Genomic DNA, 13,401 nt, shown 5'->3' with positions numbered 1-13,401 from the left:
ATATATTTAATTGAATACAATAAATACATAATACGTTTGAATTGATTTCTTCTTATATGCAGAAGAGAGAGAGAGAAAACCAGAGGGAGAGAGAGAGGGCGAGTGTAACATCTCAGAAGTTAGAAAGTAAAAAAGAAAAGAAAAATACATAAATCAGCTAAAACAGGTGGTCTACGAGTCTGACCTACGGGCCATAGGAAGTGAACCGTGGGACCCAAGTTGAAATATTGAAAATCAAGCCCCAGTAATCCATTCTTCAATTGAACAGGATGAACCGTAGAAAGGTCTAGTAGAAGTGTTTCAGACTTGGTAAAATTTTGGAATGAAAGTTGAGTTCTACGGTTTGGGTCTACGGATCGTAGGAAGTCCTGCAACCCGTCGAAAGGACTCATCAAAGATGGATGAGATTAATTCAAGCTCGAGTACTAGGTCTATGATTGACCAGTATGTTCTTCGTTTGGTTAATTGTTCATTAGTTATTTTCTTTTTCTTTTTAATTTAGTTAAATCTTAAGTACAACTTTTGAATTTTATCGCTTGAATAAATAATCAAGATTAGTTTAATTTAATAAATAATAAATTGACCAATCTCCGTTGTACGCTACTTGAATTCAAAAGTTATATTATTTGTACAATTACTTACACTTGCATACCTATATGCCGTATTTGGTTAATATACAAGACGATAGCGTAATGCTCCGCGATTGCTTTATGCCTATCCCATCTCAATGATGTAGTTAGGCTGTCAATGGTGGTAGGTGATTAGAGGTCGGGAGACCATGATCGTAAACTCAACCTTGTGAATCAATAATGAGGAAAACATGTCGATTGCTGGAATGCTCTTTATTATGCTTGAAATCAGTGCGCTACAACCCTGAACTCCTTCCAAATTGTGAAATTCCCGTTTACAACTGATTTAGTTACTTAGTAGTTAATAATTGAGACTGTTTTAAAATTGATACTATAAACAAACTCCTGAAACTTTCTGTCACATAAGTAAATTTATTTTAGTTACAACAAAGTTAGTATTTGAAGTCCTAAGGGTTTGATACTCCGGTTCGAAAGTGTCACGACCTGAGTCTACACCCTGGATGTAGCCAGCACTCGAGAATCATTGTTGGTCTCCAAGCGAACCCTCATCCTGGTTGACTACAAGCGGAAGACTAACTCAAGCATACAAAAGCTTAAAACTGGATAAAAATTCATGGAATTTAGATACAATGCTTTAACTCAAATGATTAACTTTGAATATAATAGAATATTCAAATAGCCAAAATAGGCAACTCAAGTCTTTAAAACATTTAACAAAATAAACGAACAAACTTCTCAAACTCTATTGTCTACCTATGAAGCCTCTACTATTACAGAAGGATATCGGGACAAGACTCATGACATCTCAAAACTATTAACTGTAAGATAAAGGTGAAGTCCTCCGGAATATAAGAAGGCTCACCAAAGTTGACTGGGATATCACATGACCTCAACGAAATGCATGTTGATTATACATGTATCTGCATCATGAAACGATGCAGGCCAAATGGCTCAATACGTGAAATATACGAGCATGTAAGGGGAATTCTAAAATATAAACATAGGTTTGAACTTGATAAAAAGGAAACAAACTTAACCTCTTCTCAACTCACTCAACTCAAGAATAAGATACTCAACTCAAAGATATGATACTCAACTCAAAGGTACTAAACTCAAGATACTCAACTCATGATACTCAAGGATAAATCAACAGTAAAATATACAATATATATGAAAAGATTTTAAAATAGTAGATAGCAACTCAATGTGTTGAAGAATACAATAATAACTCAGTTTGTATATATAAAAATACAATATAACTCTGTGGGAGTTTCTCTAACCGATAACCATCACTATGAGCTATGTGATTGTAACATCTCACAACTTGAAATAGCTAGAAAGAAGCTAAGAACTTGAAATAATCATTTTAGGAAAGTATAAGGAAATCTGGAAATTTTAAGTAAGTTTAAGTTGAGATTTTGGTCAACTTCAATCGGCCATAACTCCTAGCTCAGGATAACTTAGGTATAGTTTCAAATATGGTTGGAAAGATCTTGGAATTATCTTTCCAACACCACCAAGTTTGCGCAATTCCAAGTTCGGATGAGTGAATTACGTCCTTTGGAAGTTGGGCAGTTTGAATAAAGAAATGCCCAATCCGAATTTTTAAAGGGTAGTTTGGTCTTTTCCTTACCCAATTAATTAAATCCGTTGTTAGTAAAATAATTGGGGTCAAGACTGAGTTAGTTCAGTTTACGCTTTTGAAAATTAGAGTTAGGGTTTTTGGAGAAAGAACGCAAGAGAAAGGAGAAGAAGAAAAGCAAGATTCGCCAAAAACGATCGATTTTGGTGGTGGATTCGCCAAGGAATTGATCCTACAAGGTATGTGAGTCTCTCATAGCATTGGGTTCATTCACCCACGCGCCAAACATGTTTAGTTCAGCGCAGTTCGTCCTAAAAGAGTTTGAATATTGATGTTCTTGACATGAATTCTTGAATTTTGTTGTTCTTGAATTGGGTTGAATTGTGGAGTTTCTGAGATCTTTACGTTATGTTTTAGAGTTATCTTGAGTTAGGTTCTTGAGTACATACGTTGGGTATCGGGATCTAAAATGAATTTGAGGAAAATATTTGAGTTTAGGCGAATTGAGGCTGGAAAACGAAGAAGGAAAAAGTCGAGTAGACTTCGTCAAACAAGTCCACGTCGCGGACTTGTTCCCTAGTGAACAAAAAAATTGACTCCGCGTCGCGGACAGGATGTGGACTCCTCTATCTCAAAAATTTAATTTCGCAAGTATTTATTTAGAAACATCTCTGCGTCGCAGACTTGTTCCAAGATGGTGATTTCGTAACTTTTCTCAAGTTTAGCTATTCGAAATCATTCCTAAACATCATGAGGTCTTTCCAAACTCAAATCATAATCATTGAATCCATAATTCAATTCAAGGATTAGTTAAGAGTCAAGTCAAGAGCAGCTAAGATCAAAGTCAAGAAAAGTCAAGAGTCAAGTTAAGATAAGTTCTTAAAGTTTTCAAAAAGTCTTTCACAAATGTTTTAACTTTGTTTTAAGATTTAAGTTTTGAGTTCAGTAAAGAGTAAAGTTGAAGTTCTTTTCTTCAAAGAAGCATATGGGGACTAAGTATTTCCCAAAGAGATTTAAAATGCTTTTCACATTTAAATAAGAACGGAAACTGGGATTTTCAGAGAGCTTTGGGGCTAGTTTTTAGAAAGGAGTAATAGCTTTCTAAATGAAGCAAGAAGGGAAACTGAGATTTACAGGATAGTCTTTGAGCTAAGTTTTTGAGCATTAATCTCAAATAAGAGAAGAAGTATGTTTTTTAAAAAACATAAGAGCTAGTATATTTTGGGAGTAGTATTGAGCATCGAATTGGAGACGAACATGAGTTCAGATAACTTACGTCACCATAAAACCATGTAGCCACCATGGGTAGAAAAGGGTCATACTTTTTAGATGAATTATTTTTGAAATAGATTAGTGGATCCATTAGGTAGTTCAGGTCCTATATGTTTGGTCGGGTATAAGATGCGCTGGCAACGTGAGATAGATCGTTGTATTATCACTATAGCTCTTATGTGATGGTTGTCGGTTAGAGCAACTCCCACAAAAGTATTGTATTTTTATATACATCAGTTTATTTGTATTTTTACATACATCTCAGAGTTATTGGTATCTTTGCATACACACAGAGTTAATATAATATTTTTAAACAACTTTTCTTTATATTGCACTTGTTTTTAAACTGCTTTATATTGAAATGAGTTCAGTCTTGTTGAGTTGAGTTGAGCTAGGTAAGTTTTTCAGTTTCTCTCAGATTCTTTCTAGCCTATGTTGTTTTAGCATTCCAACTCGCATACTCGTACATTCAATGTTCTGATGCCAGTTGGCCTGCATCGTCTTATGATGCAGACACAGGTAACTAGGATCGGCATTCCAGCGCATCGTTGATCCACTGAGCAGTTCAAAGTCTGTTGGTGAGCCTCCTTGCATTCCGGAGGATCCATTTCATTGTTTTCTAGTTTAGTTTATTAGGATGTTATGGGGTCTGTCCCAACATCCATATCAGTCGTTATTAGAGGCTTCATAGACAGTCAGATGTTAGTTCTTTAGTCTTATTCATTTCATTTGTATCGTTTAAGACTTGAGTTGCCATTTTGGCTAAGATATTATTTCTTTAAGTTATAGATATGAATATTGTCTTCCGCTGAGTTAAGTAAGCCAGACCAAGGGTTCGCTTGGGGCTAACAATGGTCTTCGAGTGCCAGCCACGTCCAGGGTGTAGGCTCGAGGCGTGACAATGATGATACATCGTCTCGCCCACGCTGCCAGAACTATCATATACTTTTTCGGGGTATAAAATCTCTCAACTAAGTGGATCCACTAGTCTATGCTAAAAAGCATTAAGGAATCATCTAAAAAGTATTATCGTTTATACCCACGTTGGCTACATGGTTATGGAGACTTGAGTTATCTGAACTCGTCCCCATATCGGTGCTCAATACTACTCCCAAAAATATACTCAGCTCATATATTTAAAAACATAACTCTTTTTGTGGTTTGAGATTATTACTCAAAATAGGGTTCATGCTGAATTATAGACATGAACAAATCAACTCAAGGATCTCAATAAAAATATAGAGACTCAATAATTAGGAATAAATATTTTAAAAGAACCATGAACTCAAGAACACAAATCAACTTATCTCAAGAATACTCAAATCTAGGGGTAGAATCCTAGATTTCTATTTTACTGATTTGAAAGAAGATGTAGGGTGAGAGGACAAACTAGTCCAACACTATGATAGCCTTACATACCTGGAAGAACAAGGTTTTTGAAGAATCTTGAAGAAGAACTTGATTAGAAGCCTTGAAACCCTAGCTTGAAGGTAAACGATCAAGAAAACCTTTCTTGAGATTCTTGAATTAGTTTCTTGAAATCTCTATGGCCAAGAATTATGATTTTCATTAGTGATTCATAATTGTATGGAGGAATTTGAGTTGAAAAGAATAGAATTCTTGGGGAAAAACTTACCTTGAAGAAGAATCTTGAAAAAGATTGAAAGAATCTTCAATGAAGTTTTCTACTTTGATTTTTTCCTTAGGGTTTTGCCCTCGGGTTTGAGAGAGAAGAGAATGATGGATTAAAAGATGAAAATCTGATTTTTGAGCCTTTTATTAGTCAAGAAATTCGTTTAGGATTTTGTTGGAGGAAAAAAAACAAAAACGGCCATTTTTAATGTTTTCCCGTTGGCTAATTTATAACAGCACTGTATCAAGTTACTAAAATAGACATAACTTTTTACTAAGGAATTGGATTGATGTGAAATTTGTGGCGTTGGAAAGTAGATTCAAATATCTTTAATTTGATAGGTTACGGTCCACGTAACTCTTTATATTCTAAGAGATATAATCGTTTGAAGTTGACCCAAGTAGAATCTTACATCAAAACTTAATCGATAAGGAAACTTCAAGAACATTTATCAAGAACTCATCAAGAAATTAAATTGTTCAATATTTATGGATAGATTCGCAAAAGAAACTCATGATTGACATGTGGGTGAACAAACCCAACACTATGGAAGCTTACATACCTCAAAGAACTAGGTTCTTGGCGAAATTTTGAATTTCTTGAACGAACGCTAGAAACTTTGAACTTTTTCTCCTCTTGAATCTTCTCTCTAAAATCCTAAATACTTTTGGGGATGAATGAAACTGATTCTAATCAATTTAGACCCTTAGTTGGGTGTAATTCACGTTAGAATAAGTGAGGGTAAGGAAAAGACTAAAATACCCCTCCTATTTTCGGGTAACTTTCCTTAAATAGACAACATGACTTCAAAATGACATATCTCCCTCATAAGAGCTCGAAAATTAGCAAACTCAGTGGCGTTGGAAAGAGGACTCGGATATCTTTCATTTGATATCTTGTGGGTCTCCTAACTCATCATGTACTGAAAGTTATGGTCGTTTTAAGTTGACCCAAAACTTAGAAGAACCTACGAATGACTTGAATGAAATCTCTTTAATTCCTTTTGGACCTCAATGTGCTATATCTAGTGACCTAACCTTAATACTTAAGAAATTTTAAATTCCTTAGTAAAATTCTACTGACCACGAAGGATGGTTTGAGTCTTAATTCAAAAAATTTCTGGGGTATTACAGAAAGAGTCACTGGATTACTTGAGCGACCACGTACACTTGCGTGTGCATTTGGGTGCAACAACGACACCAATGACGATCTTTCGATGCCATTGACGGGGCCAAGGACTGTTTCGTCTACATCTTTTAAACTCCTTGTCGGTTTAGCCGTTTACCTAAAGCATTGATAAAAGGCCATTATATGATACAAAATGTGCTTAATACTTGTGTAAATTTCTTGTCAAAAGCATTAAATGTGTCGTAATTTTCTAGCACAACAATCATAATAAGACAATTTAGATTTGATTTTTCCAATTTGTTTTCGATTCGGTTTCTTCATTTGAGACTTTTCCCTACTTTTATCATATCAACAGCTCATAAGCACGATGATAACACAATATTTGATCGAGAAAGAGTTAGAAGCCCCATAGAGGCCAGAGAATTTTTAGTTTCATTTTTCATCTTCATATGTATTTATTTTTATGTGTTTTTTTGGATGATTTGTAGTAATTCCTCCATGTTTATGTGGATCTAAGCTTCTCGTAGCTTCATGATTGTTGTTATATGAACTTGAATTGAATTGTTAAGATAGTTATCCTCATTCTAGCTCATGTCGTTACTTACTTCTTGAGCTTAGTTATTTATTTTTCTTGATCACCATTCAAATACTATATGTGGCTCGTAAATTGGACTCGAGAGAGGAAATTTGTGTGTAATAGTAAAAAGTAGAGCTTGGTTTGTGAACCTTATAGGGAAAGGGGAACGATTTGCTAATGTTGATAGTAATATACTCATTAGCCTTGCTTAGTTGATAAACACGATATATACATGCACTTCACTATCGACCGACGACCATAGGAATATATGCCTCAAGTAGTCTTAGGGTTATCAATACTATGCTAAATAAGTGATATCAACATGCAACAAGTAACCCCATAAAAAATCAAAGTCAGTTCAAGTGATTACTCAACATCATTGCTAGCTAATTCTTATCCCTAGATCGATTTCACTCATTGATTACGTAAAATATATTCTTCGTTTGGTTAATTGTTCATTAGTTATTTTTATTTTTATTTTTATTTAGTTAAATCATAAGTAAAATTTTTGAATTTTATCACTTGAATAATTAATCAACATTAGTTTAATTTTATAAATAATAAATTGACGAATCTCCATAATACAATACTTGAATTCAAAAACTATATTATTTGTGCACTTACGTACACTTACATATGCATTTGGAAACAATATTTGCCTTTTCAGTGAGAGACATTGAGACTTGAGAGAGAGGGAGAGTACATGGAAAGAGTAAAAATATCAGAAATTATTCTCAAATTCCTTCTGGAAAAATAGATAATATGAACCAAAAGTAATAATACCAAAAAATGGTTGTATGAATTAGAGTAAAAAGTTTTGACTTCAACTTTAATGAATTAAAATACTTCTCTACTAAGCATTATTGTGGGGTCCATCCTTCTAAACAACATGAATATAGAAGTAGTATATAAATGAACATACCCCCCACCCAAATTTTTCCTAGTTAAAGAGTGCTGAAACAACATGAATATATAAAGCTTCTTAATGACTTCACAAATTCTTTATATTAAAGCCCACATGCAAAATAATAAAATGTTCCACAGCATCTAATAAAACATAAGTATTTATTGCCATGAAACTCCACTATCATCATTATCTCTTAGAATATAAGAATTCATTATTCCCAAAGCAATTAAAATATGGAGTACCACTAAAAAACATCCAATCCCCAAAAGGATTGGTAGAATTCCAAATCAATAAAACATTTTTCTCCTTCTTCATGTCCACATCCTCCCCACAAACCCCAAATCCAACTTTTGGGATTTGAAATCCTCCACATACTCAGGGTTCCCCATGCCTTGTAAATATGAATCCACCACTACTCAAGACAGTCAAATTTTTCTAACTCATATCGGAGTCCAACTAAATCTAGTCTTGCCTCAAAAAGTCTCACAGGGTAAAGTGTTCCCTTACAAGAGCGACTGCATAGACAAAGAAATTTGAATCTGAGACTTCTGATTAAAAATAAAGAAGTACTTACCACTCCACCACAACTCTTGTGGGTCACTACCCAAGACTATTAGTATATATTTGCATCATGTTGTTGGACACACAAAGAATGATAAAGTTTGTTTAAAAAAATGTATCAGATCAAGGGATGTGGATTCAAATTCCAATCACTTTGAACTTCATGTTACTCTCTTTCCTCTATTCATTTTTACTTGTTCATTTTAAACTTTATACGACCCTTAAAAACCAATGATTAATATAACTATTTTAACATAATATTAGATTTTAAAAATGATTTGGATAATAACTAATTAATATTGAAGGTAAAACATGATTGATTTTTTTTTTTATCTCTTCTTGATTCTTGATATATTGAAAATTGTATGTAAAAGTAAAAATCTCTTTTTGAAATATCAGACCACTGAACTGAGGGAGCACATCACATGGTTATTCTCCTCTACCCTTTACTTTACATAACATTTTCAAGCACTAACATTATTCAAAGACTCCACCACAACATCAATATGGAGAAAAGAAACTTATTTTGCAGCAAAATGATAGCTTTACTTGCATTGGATCTGTGTTTTTTTTGTCCTTATTAAGATAAAGGTGGTGCCAAAACTCAGAAAACATTAACAAAATTGAAAATGAAATAACTTCATCTCAATGCTGAATTGTAATAAAAGGCTGACAATCCCTTTTTCAGTACAATGAAATATCAGTCTAATGAAATAAAGGTAACAACTTTTTGACTAATTAAGAGACTAAACATTGAAGTAAAATCACCTAAACTCTTGTCTCATTTCTCAATAACCCATTCTTCTACTACCTGCTTTAAATAATTAATTAAAAAAATTAGGATGTTTTTACAGAGCCATTAGCTTATCAAGCTTCATTTGCTCCATCCATGCACTCAATTGATCGAATTGCTCAATCTGCGAATTTGAAGTAGAATCTTCACTAGAACCTGAGAGGCCTAAAACACGAGATACAGCTTTGTCTTTCATGTCCTGTGGCGATTCTTTAACGAGTGTTTGAACCCACGACAGATCAGGCCCTTCTCCATTGTTAGCAAGCTCAAATGAAGATGATCTCTTTAGCCTACCAAACTCCTCGGTATTGACAGCCCAACCTGCATTACCAGAAGGGGATCCCCACTTGGACCAAGTATCTGTTGGAGAACCAATAACAGCAGAAGCAGTGGAGCCAAGATCACGAGAGCTAAGACTCCTAAATTGCTGCTGTTTCTCACGTTGACCAAGCATTGACACACGGGAACTCATAGGTGATATTGGCTCCATTCCTCGGGGTGACATTCTTCCCGGTGTTTGAACACCAAAAGAAGCCTGAAATAGAGAATTATCTACATTTTTTGGTGAAAAATTTGTTTTAATGGGAGATAACATGCTCTGCTGCTGGAATAGATTGAGAACTGCAGACTTGTGGGTAGGGGAGAAAACAGCTTGAGCTAATGCCTGATCAGAATATCTAGGAGACGAGCTCTCCGCAGAAAATAAATCTTCAAGATTTGAAGGAGCTAGGGTCTTAGGATGAGCTAAACGGTTCAAGGAATTAGTATTCACACTGGACTGTGATATGCAGGAAAATTCATTTAGAAACTGCTGTTGATGCACATCAAAGTCTGGCATCATAGTCAAGTCTCTTGCATTTAGTGATGACCTCAAGCGGCTCGACTGGAGATTGCTGCCAGGAAGATGCAATGCTGGAACATTTGGTTGAGGCCAACCCATGTTTGAAATGCCATTAGCAGAGGGAGATATTGGAGGAGTGAAATGTGATGGGGACATGACACGGACTGACGAAGGAGAACCTGGAATAAGGCCCATGGTTGCTGCAAAATCCATGGCATTCACAGCAGAGTTATTTGAGCGAGGTGAGGGAACAGCAGAACCAGTAGAGACATACAGGGGTCTGAGTTCCTCCTGTGTGTGGGCAAAGAAGCAAACTCTTCTATTGCAATTTGTACCATCTTTGCAAAGTCGGGTTCGATATTGAGCAGGATGCAGCCAAGACTCAAAAACTCCATGAGAATATTCACACATGTCCCCTCGTTGACAAGCTACCTTACGGAACTCGGGGCAAGGCACACAACTGTAGTGATATTTCCTTGGATCCCTTCTTCGAGCATTTTCACCAGGATGGACAAATGGACATTCAGTCCAATCATGAGAGTATGCACGAGAGCAAGGCCTGATCTTAAACGAGAACATTCTGAATTCGTCTGTAGAGTAGATGCCGTTTTTTATGTCAGGCATAGAGGGGTCAATGGGGTACTCTTTCTTCTCAGATGTACAAGACACCGGGGTGCCGCTGGACTTTGCACTCCTTGGAGAAGAGGTTGAGTCTGAAGCAGAAGAAGGTGATCCATCAGGCGAAGGCAAAAGTGGTGGAGGATTTGAGTTAGAAGTAGCTGTTGACACCCTCAGGCTGCACTTTCCCATTGCATCACTTTTAAGAAGGGTCTCCAAGGATGATTTCATTGCCTGAAACTTTGGAAATTCAACAATGACATCCTGAGGACGATTGCCATTGGCGTCTTCAGAGTTTGGGTCAGCACCAGCTTCTAATAGCAGTTTGACAGCTCCAACAGCATTCAGAGATCCACCAGATGCGGCACAGTGAAGAGCAGTGATCTTATCTCGACCAGATGACTGATTGACATCAACTTCAGGTATTGACAGAATCAGTTTGAGGACATCAACACTGCCATATGTAGAAGCAACCATCAAAGGAGTTCTATCCTCCAATACCATTTTCCTTGAGCCCTTTTGGTGTCCATACCACAGTCCTACCTCATGAATACTGGATGATAGATCATGCTCCATCCATCTTTTACACGCCACAACGTCATTGTTGGCTGCTATTTCAAGCAAGCTAGCAAAAGTATCTTCCGTTTCAACAGTCAAATGATTCATGTTCATGGTGGTGATCATACTAATACAAAAGCTGACGCTACAGTTTGATAAAATCTGGTTTTTAACAACTGCAATGGATAGCACATCCTTTCATCTTGGATCCACTGAAAGAAATAGAATCAAAATATATTGTATCAAGCACAATCTCGAATAATCAAAAGAGAGACAAAAGCCAGTCATTTTTAAATGCAATTCCATAGGCAAAGAATCTAAGTGTTATATAAATTTGAGCATAGATGCTATCTATTGTCAAGGCAAAAACACAAATCACAGAGTTATAACCAAAAAAAAAAACATAAACAAGAATAGATTTCCCATCAATTGTGAAGAAGACTTTTGCTACTAAAGGGTTCAGACTATCAAGAAAAAATAAATACTACTCCACTATTCTTTACCAAAATGGAAAAATAGAAAAATGAAGGATTAAAACCTATTGCATAAGCCACATGCTATTTTTCTCAATAGCAAATTCATTTCTCAAAAAAAAAAAAAAAAAAAAGCAGAAAGCTATTCGTTCAAATGCTTAAAACAAAACAACTCCTTTTTAAAAGGCAGCAACAAACAAGGAATTCTTCAGGAAGAAGCAAAGAAATAAAACCAAAAAGAAAAACAGAAACTTTATCCAATTAGACCAAAATTCATAACAAAACTCAATCTGCAAATAAAAGACATGAAAATGCTCACCAGCAGCTCCTTCCTTCTCTCTCGAGTGTTGAAAATGGTGAAAAAACTTGTTTTTTTTTGTACAGATCTAGAGAGAGAAAGGAGGAAGGATGTAAAGAAGGAGAAAGTAGAGAGTGATAAGCCAAGAAGAGAGAACTTCTTCATTTTCTCTTCGCCATTTCCTATGCTCTCTCTTTCTCTTTCTCTTTCTCTGCTCTTCAACTCTTTATTACTCTCATTATTTATATTATTTTAATTTCTTTGTCCTCTTTTACTTATCACACCTAGTTTTAAAAACATAATTAAATTTTGTTATTTGAAATTAAATTATAGTCAAAATATGAATATGTATTTTCCTTTTTACTTGTCATAATAATGTTTGGCACAATATTTAAGAAAAAATAATAAATAGTTTGTTTGACCAATATATTTCTTATTAATTCTTTTCTTTTTTTTTGTCTATATGCGACTTCTAATTCTAGAATAGTTAATATTAAGGAATATATTGGTCAAACACACTATTTATTGTTTTTCTCTTAAATATTCTAGAATAATTAATATTAAGGGCAAAGTTGAAAAGATAATTTTTTTCTCTTGATTGTTTAAATTGATAACTATTTTGAAATAATTATTTATAATATACATGACAATTAAAAAGAAATCGAACGAATAATTTTATCATCTTAAATAGATAATATGAATTTTTTTTTAAAAATAGAACAAATAATATTTTTTTAAAAAAATTATTACAACCACAGTAATAATAGTAGTATGAAATCCGATTAGTAACCCTCCCTCCTTTTTTTCTCCTTTAAAATTATTTGGTTGAATTTAAAGGCCCAGTAGCCAATAGAATTATCTTATGGTAAACCCATTGCAATCAATGTTCTTTACTGAATTATTCTAAAAGGGCTTTGGGTCAAATTTGTCATGTTATGAGCTTTTTCTTTAACATATATTAAAATGTCATTAAATTAATATATATGAAATTATAAAATATTATTATTTTGTAGAGATGTTACTTAATTGATAAATTAATAGTTATTAATTGAAAGACTTTTTTAAGATTTTAATGAAGGTTAATTATGATTACAACAAATTTATTGTATCTTATTAATTTATTGTATCATATTTATAGAATTTTCATAGAAACAAATATATTATACATGAAGTACAATGAATATATCAAAATCATTGCATCTTACTAAATTATGTATCATATTTATTGAATTCACAAAAACAAATAAATTCATTATACATAAAGTACAATCTATGAGTATAATTCATTGTAAATATAAATTCATTATACATAATGTTCATTGTTTCTTAATAATCAATTATTATTCAATGTATCTTTACTAAAAACATTTTATGTATGATTGTGAGACAATAAACTATATAAGCAACATAAGAAACTTCTTGAAACCATATAAAAAAATAACTTCTTTTTTAAAAGGCGTCACAAAATCAACAATGACAAATCAAATACGTAAATCATATGTGAGTATAAAATAAAACATTCCACATGTACTAAAAAAGATTTACAATCGTGGCAACATCGAATTTTTTG

General features: G+C 34.0%; 1 protein-coding gene across 1 annotated transcript; it reads right to left on the bottom strand.

Annotated features, from left to right (window-relative positions):
- Positions 1 to 8,891: 8,891 nt before the first annotated feature.
- LOC125857433 (zinc finger CCCH domain-containing protein 30-like) lies at positions 8,892 to 12,036 on the bottom strand. Its single transcript, XM_049537024.1, has 2 exons — positions 11,853 to 12,036; positions 8,892 to 11,272 (listed from the first exon to the last, which is right to left on the bottom strand). Exon 2 carries the CDS (start codon positions 11,184 to 11,186, stop codon positions 9,099 to 9,101), a length of 2,088 nt encoding a protein of 695 aa, XP_049392981.1. The 5' UTR covers positions 11,187 to 11,272; positions 11,853 to 12,036; the 3' UTR covers positions 8,892 to 9,098.
- Between the last annotated feature and the right edge of the window lie 1,365 nt (positions 12,037 to 13,401).

The sequence above is a fragment of the Solanum stenotomum genome, chromosome 3, assembly GCF_019186545.1.
Source record: "Solanum stenotomum isolate F172 chromosome 3, ASM1918654v1, whole genome shotgun sequence".
Lineage (NCBI taxonomy): Eukaryota > Viridiplantae > Streptophyta > Magnoliopsida > Solanales > Solanaceae > Solanum > Solanum stenotomum.
Note: the sequence above shows the minus strand (reverse complement) of the source record. Positions and strands in the feature narration are given on the sequence as shown.